The 14388-nt window shown below is 40.8% G+C and overlaps 1 protein-coding gene across 7 annotated transcripts in view; it reads left to right on the top strand.

Annotated features, from left to right (window-relative positions):
- PLD5 (phospholipase D family member 5) overlaps nt 1–14388 on the top strand; it is a 207920-nt gene that overhangs the window by 156840 nt on the left and 36692 nt on the right. For all 7 annotated transcript variants that reach the window (XM_032184710.1, XM_032184709.1, XM_032184711.1 and 4 more), the window contains one exon: nt 8847–8974. In XM_032184710.1, coding sequence (XP_032040601.1) covers nt 8847–8974 — 128 coding nt within the window. The remainder of the gene's footprint in view (nt 1–8846; nt 8975–14388) is intronic.

Raw genomic sequence — 14388 nt, 5'->3', positions numbered from 1 at the left:
GAATGTCTCTCATGCTTGCTGCACCATGCAGCAAAGCCCCTCAACAAAGGCATGAATATACGTCCAATACAATTATTAGAGGGCAAGGAAAAGCTGTTCGGATCTTTAGAAGATGCTTCTTTTGCATTAAGATTTTTTTTTCTTTTCCTTTTACAAATAGCTTAAAATAAGAGTCCTAAACTTTGTCCCATCCAGTAAGGCTTTCTCTAACATATACAGTACAGAAATCACTGGCTTCAGGACAGCAAGTTCAGGTGGGAAATTGCAGAGTTAAAGCACGTCAGCTTTCCTGACTTATTCCATGCAATGAATTGTACTGTCAGCTGCTAGCATTTTGTGGGGGTAGCTGCATATCAAAAATATCTTGGGTGGCAGCCTGTGCCTTCCAAAGGCATGGTTGTAACATGTATGTGCCTTAATTAAGAGTAGAATAGATGCTTTCTGGTGGAAAATATAGTATGTAAAATTCTAAATTAACAACTAAAAATCTTACCTAAAAATAAAGCATACACCACAGGATTTAAGAAAAAAAAAGGGAGAAGAAAGAACTATTCTAGTGCAAATGATAATAAAAGCAAATTAATAATAGTGTTTTACATGGTGCTAAGAAGGTTATTTTACTTTTAAAATTAGTGTGGTGATATAGCCTGCATTGCAGTAAGGTACTTCAGGCTTCAATTCCTGTTTCTAAATACTGTTTTGTTAATGTGTTATAGGGCTTCACTGTGTTTTGTGGTTTTTCCTTATGAAATCTCAGGCTTTATGGACTTACGGAATGAGAAAGACGTGAGTGTTCACTGGAAACTGGATTTCTGTCTTTGGAAGGACCAGAGGTCTAGTGTCCTATGAGTTCTTTCCATTTTTGCAGTCCAAAATTCAGTGCATAGCTTGGTTAAACGTGCATGTATGTGATTAATCAGCTGAGCTACTTGCTATCTGTGGGGAAGCTTGAGTGGAGCATGCCTGTCCTGTATCTGCTCTGCAGGTGAAGAGGAGACCTTGTATTTCCCTGTCATATTTGACATGGTTTGCCCACCCTGTATTAAGATGGACCTTCAGTGTTCAGTGAATCAGAAATTGTGTTTAGTTGCTATGAGTAGGTTTTACAAAGAAATGTTGTCAGGCATCTCTTACCTCTCTTCTGTGACATGGGGCAGGAAGCATTTTGGTTATTTGTTGGATTTTCTGCTGAGTAAATCGAAAGGGCACAGCAGTCAGTGCAAAATGCATTCACATGGGTGAGAGCTGTAATGCTCTGATGCTGAACTCTGTCTACAGCAGGGTACTTAGCTGAGAAATTGGTATTTTGATTACGTGGACTAGCACCAAAGGCCGACATTTGAAATCCTGGAAGCCAGTGTTTGGATATATGTTGCCTTGGGAACTAACTAGCTCCCAAGATGTCATTGAAGTTAAACAAGAAATTGAAAGAAATTAATTCTGACCTTTGCTTTGTTCTCAAGGATTTGCCGTCCTGCATACCATGATCAAACTGCACACATGCAGATCCCCTGGTGGGTCTTTTCTGGATCTTCTCTCTCACTGCAAAACCCTGGTGTAAGCACGTGGGAAACAGCATTGCAAGCAAATGCCATTACTGCCCTCATATCTCCTTTGTTTGCATGATGCAAATGGTTATGTGAGATGAAAGGCAAACACATACTAGGATTTGGCACCTTGAATTTTTCAGAGGCCTGATTTTGAGAGGAACTGAGGCTGAGATTATGTGGACGTACCTTTAAATGGCAGCACTGGCCTAAGCAGTTCCTGCATCTCATTGCACCCAACCACAAGCCACTCATACTTGTGCTGTGCCTTCAGTTGTGTCACCATAATTTTTTGACCTGGGTCTGTCTCTGATCAGGGTCATTCCTTGGGTGCCCAAAAAGCTACCCAGGAGGAGGAGGTGGTGGATGGAAGAAGAATCACTGAACATGAGATCTGTTTATGCCAATATTATTGCTAATTAAAAAAAAAAAAAAAAAAAAAACTGTAACCATGACAGTTGTAGTTCTGTAAAACACTCTATTTTCAAACAGGGAGCTGGGTTTTGAAATGCTCCATTTGTCCCTATTTCTCCTCCTTCCTGCTCGCTCCTGTCCCTGTGTTCAGCTCTTGGCTTCCCCAGCTGGGTGAATAGAGCAGTTTCTGGGGCTGTGCTTGTTCACAGAAATGATTTTAATGCACTAAATGGGTGAAAAAGAAAGCAAAAACCACTGGTGATTGTGGAGGATGTTTGCTGTCCCCAGTCACACTGGCCAGAGCCTGATGGTGTGTTATGGTCTGCTGGGGAGAGAAGGGAACCAGGCAAGGAGCTGGCTCAGTGCCTGAGGAGAGGAGGCTGGGAAGTCAGTGGGCAGTGACGGAGACCTCTCTCTTCCCACACCCGCAACTCCACAGGGAGATCCCTGGCTGCAGCCCGTCTGCTCAGGGAAGTGCTCCCCGAGCAGTCTTTCCTCCAAGCACAGCCAGGCTCAGACACGTGAGCTGGCGAGGGAGCATGCCAGCAGAGCTGAGCAGTGGCAGAGTGCAGGGAGCAGAGTGCTTTCTGCATGTTTCCCTCAAACCATCCACGCCACAGCCCTGAGCCTGTCAGCCCATCCAGTTCAACTCCAGAGGCTGCTGCAGGCACCTGCATCTCTCCAGCAATGGCCCAGAGGGATGCACGGAGCTGCAGCCAGAGATCCCTCTCCTGTTCACTGATTTCCTCAAAACTGTCTTTGTATCGGTGACCACAGATGATGTAAGGGAAGGCAGTAACAACCCAGTAATTTTTCATGAACATGGCTCCATCAGAAACAGCCTCATCTTACTACAGACAGCATTAGCTTTGGGGCCTCGTACTGTTTTGAGAAGCTGCATGTGCACATAGAGTATGGCTGGCTGTATGTTGGGAGTGAGTGGGAATTTCATACTGAAGGAAGGCGTTTTTGTCCAGCATGCAGTTTGAGTGCTATGCTTTAGGGCAGGCAATATAAGCTCAAGGTGGTATGGACACTAGTTCTATTAAAAAGGCTCTTTGGGTATTGATTGATCTTGTAAGAGAACACAGTTTCTTTGAGTACCTACGATTTCATTTTTGTATGTGGCAGTTGCATACAGAGTTGTTAAAGTATTTATGTTTTTTCTTTTTTATTAGTATGAAATTGAGGTGATAAACAGCACACAGAGTACAAATAATACGGTGAATGAATAACACCCAGAGTGGTAAGATCAGTCCTGTGAAGAGGAGGGAGTGGGGGGGGAAGATGAGGAATGGGGGAAGAGTGTAAGCAAAACAGCCAATTTGCAGTTAAGGTATTACCATCAGAGATTTCCCTAAAAGTCTTTGAGTATTTTCTCTTCAAAGTCTGAATCATTAATCCTTCTGGGGCCAGGCAGACTTTTAAATTGCATTTTAAATCCAATATTCCATAAAGAGCAAGAAATAGTAAATATTCTAGTTTGCCTTTTAATCATTCAGAGACATAGTAAAAATAACTGTGTTGTCAAGTTGTGCATTCCTCTGCTTTTGTACTTGTCCTCCTCCGAGTGCTGGCAGGTCACGCTAATGGAGCTTTTGGAACAACTCCAGACTTTCTGCAATCAGCTAAGAAAAAAGCATAAAAGTTCCTGGGGAGATGATCCTCTCCCTCGGTCACTTGGGTCTGCCCAGCATGGGGCAGGTACTCTGCCACTTGACAGGGTTTGAAAAACTCTGGATTTCTGTCTCAGTAAAATGAAACTTATTTTTAATTGTAAGTGTATGTTGTAGTAAGTTTTGTAGCTGAAGGCAAATAAGTAAAATGGAAGCATCTACTGCAAAATGTAAGGAACGAGGTGTTCGCTTTGAAAATATATACATCCATATATGTGTGTGTACTCGCATTCATATTTCTTAGCAATTTTTATTTTATTTTTTATAAGTTTGGGATTTAGGGATAATAAAGGATCTTTTGTTGATCTTTGAGTTAGCACATGATATTGTGCTATTTTGGCAATACAAATATTACCTGCATCTATGCTGCTCTGAACACTCAGCATATCTGCAGGAGTGGAGCTGCTGCATGGCACCACAGTAAGTGCAGCACATGCTGCCTCCCACCCACGTGGTAGCCTCCCAGAGAGGCTGTGTGAGGTGCCTGAGTGTGTGTGCTCTTGTGAGCTCTAGGGTTCACGGTCTGGACAAGGTAAGCCTGCTCTTGACTTCAGCTTGAGGCCACTGTCCAAAATGTATAGATCAAAGTGTGTATAGTTGTGTGCCAAGAGACTGTCAGCAGCAGGGTGAAACAAATAGGCCATGGCTCAGGTTCTCAGATTCCTTTTTAAAGGTCATATTACTTGGAGTGTTTGCTTGGGAAACACAGAACTAGGAGAGGAAAAAAAAAATAGTGCCACGACCAAAGGATAGACATATGGTGATGAGTGAAGGGACAGCAAGAATGGGGTAAGCCGAGGAGAGCAGCTGTTTTTACTGTGGCCAGTTTGGTGATGATGTGATGTGGGGAACGGTGGCTGGAGGATGAGCAGGGGATTGGATGTGTTGCAGGGGCATTTGGCAGGTACAAACTGCAAATATGTATACAAGAGAGCCATAAACAGCATTGCTTTCACTGACCATACTCATTTTGTGTACTAGAGCTTCCTTGCATCTTGCTCTCCCTCCTCCTTTGGGAACCCTCTGCAATCTCCCCACATCCCCTGCCTACCAACAGCTCTGTGCAGCTCCCCCTTCCCTGCTGTGCTCCCGTGACCTGCACATAACAGGCCCTGTTTTCCCAAGATGGGGAAGGAGAAGCACTAAAAAGCCCCTGTTTATCTCCTCCACCTTTACAACTCTCCTGTGTCTAGCAGGGGGCAGTTGCGTCCAGCCTGACTCCACAACCCGTTCTCCTGGGGCTCTGCTGTCCCAGCACGTGCTTTCAGGCTGTGCATCTCTCTCCACTGCCTGTCCACTGCAGTGCAGCTCCCTCCTGTCAGGGCTGATGCAGTCAGGGCTCTCAGTCCTCTCATCACCGCTCTGCCTGTTGTGAATCACCCCTCACTGTTGCTGCAGCTTCCCAGATACCTGTGCCTTGTTCTCATCTCAGTCCTTAAATCCTTCCCCCTCCCCATTTTTCTTTGTCTAGTTTTAAAAACACTTAAAGTGAGAGTAAGAGTGTTGTGAAGACAGAAGGCCAATTTTAGCCGTGATACAAGCAAAGGAAGCTTCTGTTCCTTGGGCGTTATGTTTGCTAACTCCACTGCAAGTTTAGCCTGGAACTGGTGCTGCTGAAATTTGCATGTTTGCTTTTGAGGCAGCTGTGATAATAGCAGCCTAAGCAGTTGCTCTTTCTCAGTCTTCTTTACAAAAAAAAGTTTTACTGTATCCACCAGTGAGGTGATTCGGCTCAGTGACATTGCCTCTGTACCAGGACAAGCTGGTACTATTCCAGGGTGCACACGGATGTGGGACCAGAGGCTGCACCTCCTGCAGTCGGCCTCATAGATGAGTCGCTGGAGGCGCAGAGGCAACCCTGTGAGCCCTGGCCTGCTGCAGCCTCCTGGGCAGGTCTCCCAGTTTGTGTAGCTGCCTGGTGACCTTGCCACAGCAATAGTAAACTCCACAGCTAGCATATGCTGCAACACAGCTGCACCAAGATGTGCTTCTGCATGACACAAGGTTTTTCCCTAACAGAGCATCTGCACAGTAAGCCCCTGATTAAAGACTCCCGCTAACAGCTTAGAGTGTTTGGACTCAAGTATTCAGAAAAAGTCCTGGCCTTAAGCTCCTGTTTAGAAGTCAAGCCTGCCCTGTGGCCTTGATAACATTGTTAGTGTTATCAAGCTACCTGGCAGCAGGCAGCTAGACCAAACAGCACTTTGCAAGGCTAGAAATGGTAAATCACATTTTCTTGTGCTGTGCTTCTGCTTTGGGATTCCTTTGGGAAATGAATGAAAGGTCAGTCTTTTTGAAGTACTCCTGTTGCCTTCTGTATTATTTCTCCCCCCTTGTGTGGTAGACCAAGAGGCCAAGCAGCAGCCTGGCACCCCTCAGGGGCTCTGTTCCCCCACCCACCCACCCGCCCATGGCCTGAGAAGGCCCAGGCTCGCAAGGCCAGGATCCTGCTGTGTGCCCCAGCCTGTTAGAGGATGCAAACCTCTCTGCCTAGAAGAAGAAGTACTCAGATAAATGTCTGTCACTTCGAGCACGCTTTGATCCCTGCAGTATACTTTCTTCCTGTGAGAAACGAGCACTCTGGCCCAGCCTTTACAGTGCACAATTTGATGGGACAGGCAAATCCAGTCAAGTTTTGAGTGACAGCACTGGTTTTCTCTAAGCTCTTATCCTGCACTTTAATGTTCAGTGAACCAAAATTGTTGGACTTATTTTCTAAGAGTCTGGCATCTACATTAGCAATCAAAGCTACAAATTGTGCCTTCTGGTTGAACTCACTAGACCCCCAGCTTTGTGTAATTGAGGCTGCAGCATGATAAAGAGTTCTGTTATGGCTTCACATATTGATCACTCCAATTTAATTTCCTCATGGGAACTGGACCACGCTAGGGATGATGGATTGTGTTGAAGGCCTGATAAGCCTATTTTAACAAAACATCTCAAGAGCTTCTAGAACAGAGGCAATTATCAATACTGATGCATGTTTCCTTTCATCAAAAGTTAAGGGCTCATTAATAGGCTATACAGCAGCTGCTCCCTGCAACACGACTTCTCTTTTTTTAATTAACTTGGAGATACTGTTTCCTCAGCCTTATGAGTTGGCTGTTTCCAGAAGAAAAAGAAATTGGGTTTCACGTTTTGTTTTTAGTGGTGTGTATGCTAGCAGTATCACCTGCACTGCTATAATCAGTATTTTGGTAATTGAAGTCTAGATTATATTTTAGAGTGATAGTCCTCTCCTACCAATTATGTCAGTATGTAAACTGCTCCCAAACCCTGGGGTCTTATACCTAGAATTTTGTGTCAGGTTACTGAAGATGGCTGCTATTTTTAATGTTAATATTGTTGGTAAAATAGTTTCCTGTTGTAACTTTGGCAATCAACATTTTTATTCAGCATTGAATATTTCAAAAATATTTTTAAATGTTTTTATTTTAGGCACTCAGTTATGAGAAGAAAGATCATTGTTGGTGCAGATAGTTTTACCTTTCCTATATGAAAATGCTAACACTTCATTTATAATCTATTTGCTGTAGGTGTGTTGTGGGTGTTAAATTCTTATACTGTTTAATGTTGTAAATTGGATGTATGGAAAGAAATTATGATCAAGGCAAACTGCTATGTTAAACTTGATTTTTAAACACAGTTTTCAGATAATCAGCTAGAAGTTTAGTGCCTTACAGAACAGTTTTCCTCAGCTAGTAGGAGGAGTTGCTTTTGTTTATTCATTGGAAAACAATATTACATATAAACATTTAACACCTGCTCTAGTGTTTTCTCGTTTCTTTACCAGTTCACGTACATTATCTCATTAATTAGCACAGTTCTCCTCATTAACGCATGGATTGAAAACAGCAACACATTCAAAGGAGTAATGCTTTGTTTCCAGCCTTTCATTTCCAAGGTTAGATGATACCTGGAAAAAAATTGGAAATGTAGCCAGGTAGCATGAAATGTAACTGTAGTGACCTGTTTCTTACTTAAAGTCCTGTGTTGCAAGTTTGGTGCCTTACTATATCTTTTTTTTTCCTGATGTCTGAACTTCTGGAATCATTCATTCAAGATAAATTTGTAATTTTCATAATAATAATAATGAAAGTAAATATTTATCACTGGCAATTACAGCTTAAAATTGAGAGTCAAATATTTCTTAGAAGGTCAGAAATAAGAGGTTAAATAAAAAATATTTTAGTTCCTGAAGTATCCTGTAATTCTAAAGTTGTGATTCCTATTCAGACATTATGGGAATTCATGGTACTGATGATCACATGAATGTTTAATGGGAGATAGCTGCCCTCTAGTCTGCTTTACTGTCACTTCTCTTGCCCACTTACTGTGACAACTAGAAAGAGATTGGGTTACTTTAAATTACCTTCAGCAATAATTAATTCAGATTAATCACCTAATCTTACAAACACTGGAGCACTGAAAGAAAAATAATGATGTGAGAAATCCCATGAACTCATCTAATATTAAATATATTCTGTGCTTAGTGCTGCAAACATACTGATGGGGCTGATTCAGACATTTTTACTCATGTGATGGAGCCAACAGCTTTTCCCCCTAAAAGTAGGTCCTTTGATTTCAGCAGACTTTAATCCTTAAGAAAACCATGCAATTCAAAGTGGCAGGCTCAAAGTCACATATAAGTAGAATTGAACATAGCTTCAGCATACTTCAGGTCTCTGTTTCTTTCCTCACTCCTTAATATTTTCCACAGTCCTCTCATTGGCGTCTGTTCCATGTGGTAAACCACTGCAGGCTTTGTGCTCAGAGCATTGCACAGGGCAAGGGAAAAGAGTTTGCTTTTCAGGTTGGGCATATAGTTGGGTTTTATACCTCAGAGGTCATTATAATATGTAGCAGGTTAGAGTTGCAGCATAGACATTTAAAAATGGTTTTAGGAGCATATAGTGCTTGAAAAAATAGCAATTACATGATTCTAAAAAGGGAGGTAAATAAGCAAAGAGAATAAAACATGGGGATGTTCCCTACACCTGTTTTTCTGGAATATATGTTAATTAAGGTCTGGAATAGTGGGACAGTAAGACTGTCTATCATTGACTTTAAGCCTTAATGATATGTTTAATTATGTCCCTTTGTAGCTTTGATAGCTGAGACCCTGAAATGTGAAGTTTCTTTTCTTTAATGTCTGTAACTTCTGTACTTCTAAACAGTGTTTTTTGTTGTTGTGTCTGTAAATCTCTAGGTGCTGAAGTGCTGTATATGAACATGTCAGCATATAATGAAGGTCGCCTTCAGTCATCTTTCTGGATTGTTGATAAACAACATGTGTACATTGGGAGTGCCAGCCTAGACTGGAGATCACTGGGACAGGTAATTTAATTGAAAAAGTGCTCCTATACCCTTTGAGCATATAATAAGGAAAAAAGTATTGTTTTGAAGCCAACAAGTGGAGATGTAGAGCTTTCTTTTCCTGATAGTTTGCTGGCAGAGGAACTGCCAGAGTTTTGATGACTCTTCTGTTTTGTCACAAGTGTATTGCTATAAATGTTATTTCTTTTTGTTGAAATACCTATTCTCAACGATTATGCTTTGCATTAATTTTATTTAAAAAAAAAAAAAAAGTTATTGTCTTTATTGATTTCATTGATGATTTTGTTGTTTCAAGGTTGTAAGTTCTGGTTTTCTTATTTTAAAAACATAATGGTAATTTTGAGCAAACGTGTTGGGAAACAAACTGCTACAGAAACTCCCTGATAGTGTTGTGAGAATGACCAAGTCCGTCTCGTCTGCCATTTAAATGAGAAAAAGCAAAATTCAGAAGGAATTACAAGTGGATAGCACATAATATCCTGAAATACCCACCACAGCTGGGGAGGGATAGATTTATGGGCACAGAAAGTCAATAGCATAAGGCTATTGAAGATTGTACCTATTAAAATTCTGTATTTTAATTCTGTCATAAGCAAGAGTTGAGGGATGTACTCTTACCAACCATCAGTGCTGAGGACTCTCTACAGTCTGATGCCATTTTGAAGAAGTAATTAATCCATAATGCAGCTTATTTGTCTTTTTATCTTTTCTTCCCCCAGCAGTCTAAGGATTGTTAAAGGCTGTAATAGTCAGTGGTATGGAGCAAAAATGACCACGTGAGACTACTGTTCAGGGCATGTCTATTCAGGGCATGGAGCCTGTACTTTTAGAGTTCATTAATTGTAATGCACAATGTAAGGTAAAGGGAGCAGTCCTAGTTTGGTAGTTATTAATTGCTATTAAAAAAACATTCTTTCTAAATATGAGCAGAATGTCAGAAACTCATGAATAATTTTGAATGTCCTTCGTAATGACTTTGTGGAGAAGCAGGTGTGTGTTGTGTTGGAGTTTTAAAGATTTCATTATAGGATTGGTCTTCTCATGATGAAGTAAATCTTAACTTATGTAGCATGCCTGCATTGAACTTTGATGCTAATTTTGTGTTTCAAATGTGATTCCTCACTGTTAATTTTATCATTTTATTTTTTGTATGCATTTGGATTTTTTTTGTCTTACTGTCATTTACTGGTATGTATTTTATGTGGTGATAAAATGAAGCCCAGAGGAATATTTGTACAGAGAAAAAAAGAAATGTCTCTCACGAGTTGCAGTAAAAGAGAATCTGCTTTCAATTAGTTGAGAGATGCACATTGGGGTTTCAGAAGAGCCTGAGGATATTAGATGCTTGGCCCTTGTTGACATCTGATAAAAGTATCCAATTCCCTTGCCCCAGAGTTATAGGTTAATAAATCAGGGCAACTGTCAAAGAGATCTCATATGCAGTCCTAAAATAATAATCTGTCTTGGGCTTTTCACGTAAGAGGCAAAACAAGCACAGAACCCTGTCATTTTATTCTGAGTACTTTCCTGAAGGAAAATGCTTCGGCACACGCGTAGGACCTAATGATGCAAAGAGCTGAGTCCTTACTGGGGAAACACATGGAAACACAGCTCCCATGGGTTTTCATTATCAGATAATGTGTAGCTGCACCTGAGGGTCAGGCCCCCCTTAAAGAGTATGTCCCGAGCGGAGCTGGGGAGTAGAGGAGCAGGGAGAGCCAGGCCTGTCCAGGCTCATGCACTCGCACTGCCTGCAGTAGTGGGGTAGGGCTTCTGCAGTTCTGCAACAACAGCAGAAAACTTGCTCAAGTTGTCACTACACATTTTCTGTTGCATCCTGGCTTTACCTACAGGGAAGGGACTGTGAAAAGGCAGACTGGGCTGTTGATTAGTCACATATGGTCTCTTTAAAAACTCATCTGATTTTTAGAGTAACAGAACGGTGGTTACTGAATCAGCAAACCACCAGGGCCAGTTTTGCTAGATCCTGACAGCAAATCACAGGATAAAGTAGGTCTCTGCTATTCTAGAAAGACGTGGTTCTTCGGCCTATCAAGCAAGCAGTTATCTTCTCACTCAAACAAGCTATCCAGTGTGAGTCAGTCACCTTGTAGCTAGCAGGGGCTCATTATTCAGCAGCTCAGTTGAAGTGTAAATTGTTTGAGCACATTCAGACTGACATCTAATAATACCTGAAATGCAATGAAAATCTTAAGATTTAGCTGTATATGGTTGTCATATCTTTTCACATACCTCCCCCTGTATTTTCTGCATGCATGTTTACAGCTTCCTTCCTCCTGAACCTTTGCATGCGCTCAAGCCAGTACACTGCATTATTCATATAGGAGCACCATTCCACTGGTGCAGCAGTTGTGCTAAAGATGCAGCAGGTTTTTACAGTATTTCCAGAGCTTGCTTTTGATACTGTACAAATATAGGCAGGTGGCTGTTAGTTTTGCTTGCCTAACCTGTGCAAATGCATAAATGCATCTCCAATTCTATTAGCATGAGGCTGGAACAATGCTCTACAGGTCTTTTTGTTCATCTTGCTATATAATTTAAAAAAAAAAAAAAAAAAAAAGGATGCAAACCTCAGCCATTGGTTTGGAATGTAAAAGCTGTGCAGCTGGTAATTAGTTTGAGTGTATGTGTTGATAAATGAATATTAGCAGAATCTACCTTTATTTAGTAACCAAGTTTTAATTAGTGACAGTCTAGTTCTAAGGGAAAGCATTTGTGGAAAAAATAACAGGCACACAGTGCAACTATAAACTGTGTGGGGATTGTAAACTGATTGGGGATTATAAACTGTTGGGGATTGGACTAGATGATCTTTCAAGGTCCCTTCCAATCCCTAACATTCAGTGATTCTGTGTGGTAGGCTGCACATTTAGTTTATTCTTTCTACAGATTCATGTTTTCTTTTCCAGGTGTACAAACTAAGTGAGAATAAAAATACTGTTTTTCCATATTTATTTACAGACTTGACACAAAGGAGCATATTCACACTCAGAACTGTGTAGGTAAAGACTAACAAGAGATACAATGTGATGAGCAGGCAAAACCTTTTGTGTATATTTGGGGTACATTTGGAAGCTAACCCTTTTAATGTGATACTTGTGACCATACCTGCATGTAACATACTTCTTTCTCCAAGAAAAAATAATTCCTGAGAAATTAAACTTTTTTTCCAGCTATTTGTGTCTTTACCTAGTTAGTTATATACAGACTTTTTCACTGCTCTGTCCTGCACACCTTAAACATCAATAAATAATCTTGCCTTTAGCATAGAAGAAGGTGATGTTTATTGCAGGTTTATATACATGGAACTGTAAGAAGCAGAAACTATTCTAGTTTTCAGAAATTATTATTTTCTTGGGCGTCTGAGTCTAAACTGAAATAATAATTTAACTTCTAACAGCTTCTCTGAAAAAACAGCATGAGGATTCATATGCACAAAGGTGTCAGATTTGCTTTTATAATATTTGTGGAGAATTCTCTGCATCTATAAGCTGGACACTAGAAATCAATCTCTTATGTGGCTTAGTGTGTTTTGTTGCAATTTTCTTGACTTGCCATCACTGACAAGAAACAGTGCTAATATTGTCTCTAAAAGTAGTTTTTCTGCATTAGGAAGAGAGATTTTCATATGTTGTGTACATTACCTAGGGAATAACATTTATAGTTAGATATATACTTGTGCCTTTGCTGTCAAAATTTTAATATTTGCCAGAGTCTGAGCTTTGACATTATGGACAGGACTGATAGTGCAGTCTATTGCTAAATTTGCTCAGCATTTCCCATGTAAAATTGTGTTTCAAGTGGGTTGCAAGTTTTCCAAAACACTAATCATTTTGGCTGAGATCTATGCCAGCTATCTGCTTTTGTCTGAAATTAAACCCTGAAGGCAAGTGAATATGACTGTAGAGCCTCCCTGGAAAAATGAGTTTTTAAAAAGTAAGGCTTTTTCACTCAGAGTGGGCTATTCTGATCTTTTCTTTGAATAGGTCTAGATTTTGTCAGGGATACATTTTTAACTGTTCCTATCAATATATGCCAAATACAACCATAATCCACTGAAAATTTGCAATTCATGCATACGTAAAAGTAATTCTTAAGGAAGTCCTTTTCTGTCTGTCACATTTCATTCCTTGAGCTTTTGTGTGGTGATGGACCTCATCTAGGGGACCCAGGTAGTTGCGGAGCACCACTGAAATTCAGACAGGTGTTACAGGATCTGGGCCCAGAAGTCTAATGGGAGTCGATTGGTCCAACAAAGAGGAGGATGGGAGGTTGAGTGGTAAATGAGGCTGATCTGGACCCAGAGGGAAATGGTTGCTTGTATTGAAACTGTAAAGAAACACTAGCAAGAATGAAAGACAGTTAGTGGAGAGGATGAGGAACCAGCAGGAGGCTGTGACGGAGAGATAATGAGGCTGGGGAGGTGTCGGAAGGAAGGAAGATGCTGAATAACAATGATCCCAGGGAAAACTGAAATTAGCTAAGGGAGGAAGCCAGGCAGGTTAAATTGCAGGACAGGTTTGTTGAAATGGGAAGATGGAGACTACACAGGTGTTGAGAAAGTTGCAAAATCAGTTAGGAGGAGAGAAATGGTATGATGTGCCAGGAAAATAAAGCTGAGGGCTGTTGAGCAGACAAGGGACAAGAGGCTGGGAGCTGGGCCTGAGAAATGAGTTTCAGTCAAGAGACTGAGTCAGAGGCTGGGGGTGCAGCATGGAGGTTAAGGTGGATAAGAACTGGGAACCCAGGGGTGAGAAACACCCTTCCTCTCCCTCTTCTGTTTGAAGCTCTGGCTTTGCAGCATCAACACTTACTGAACATGTAATTTTGTTTAGTTGCTTTCATGATTATTTTATTTTATTTATTTTATTTTTGCTGCTCTGAAGAGTTGTTTCTGGACAGGGATATAAATTGCTACACTAATAGTGATGGTTTCCTTAAAAGTTTACCAGTCTCCTTTTATAGTAGTGGCTTTCAGATTTTTGTTCTTAATAATTTTTTTTCTTTGTTTTCTTAGGACCAGGGCAGCCATGATCTTTACTGCTCTCCTAGAGAGGTATCACTTTCCTAGATATAGTAACAATGTGTAAAATTGCATCAGTGAAATAATCTTTCCACTGATCTAGTTTTTTTTCTGGTAAATTTTGTAAACTGATAAAATGGTGCAAAAACTGTATAAACAAGTCTTTCATCAAGCTGGTGAACCTGAAAGAATTATAGGAAGGCTTGTAGTACCATTTTCCCTGCAAAATGTGATATAGGGGAGTGCTAACAGAGGGAAATGGTAAAGGTAAAATTTTCAATCTCACTTTGAGCTTTTTATCTCATTTGAGAGATCTGGGTGATCCTCTGTACAACTTCTGCCTTCTGCTTTCACTGACACTCAGTCAGTG

This window comes from Aythya fuligula, chromosome 3 (assembly GCF_009819795.1).
Source record: "Aythya fuligula isolate bAytFul2 chromosome 3, bAytFul2.pri, whole genome shotgun sequence".
In the NCBI taxonomy this organism is placed as follows: Eukaryota; Metazoa; Chordata; class Aves; order Anseriformes; family Anatidae; genus Aythya; species Aythya fuligula.
Note: the sequence above shows the minus strand (reverse complement) of the source record. Positions and strands in the feature narration are given on the sequence as shown.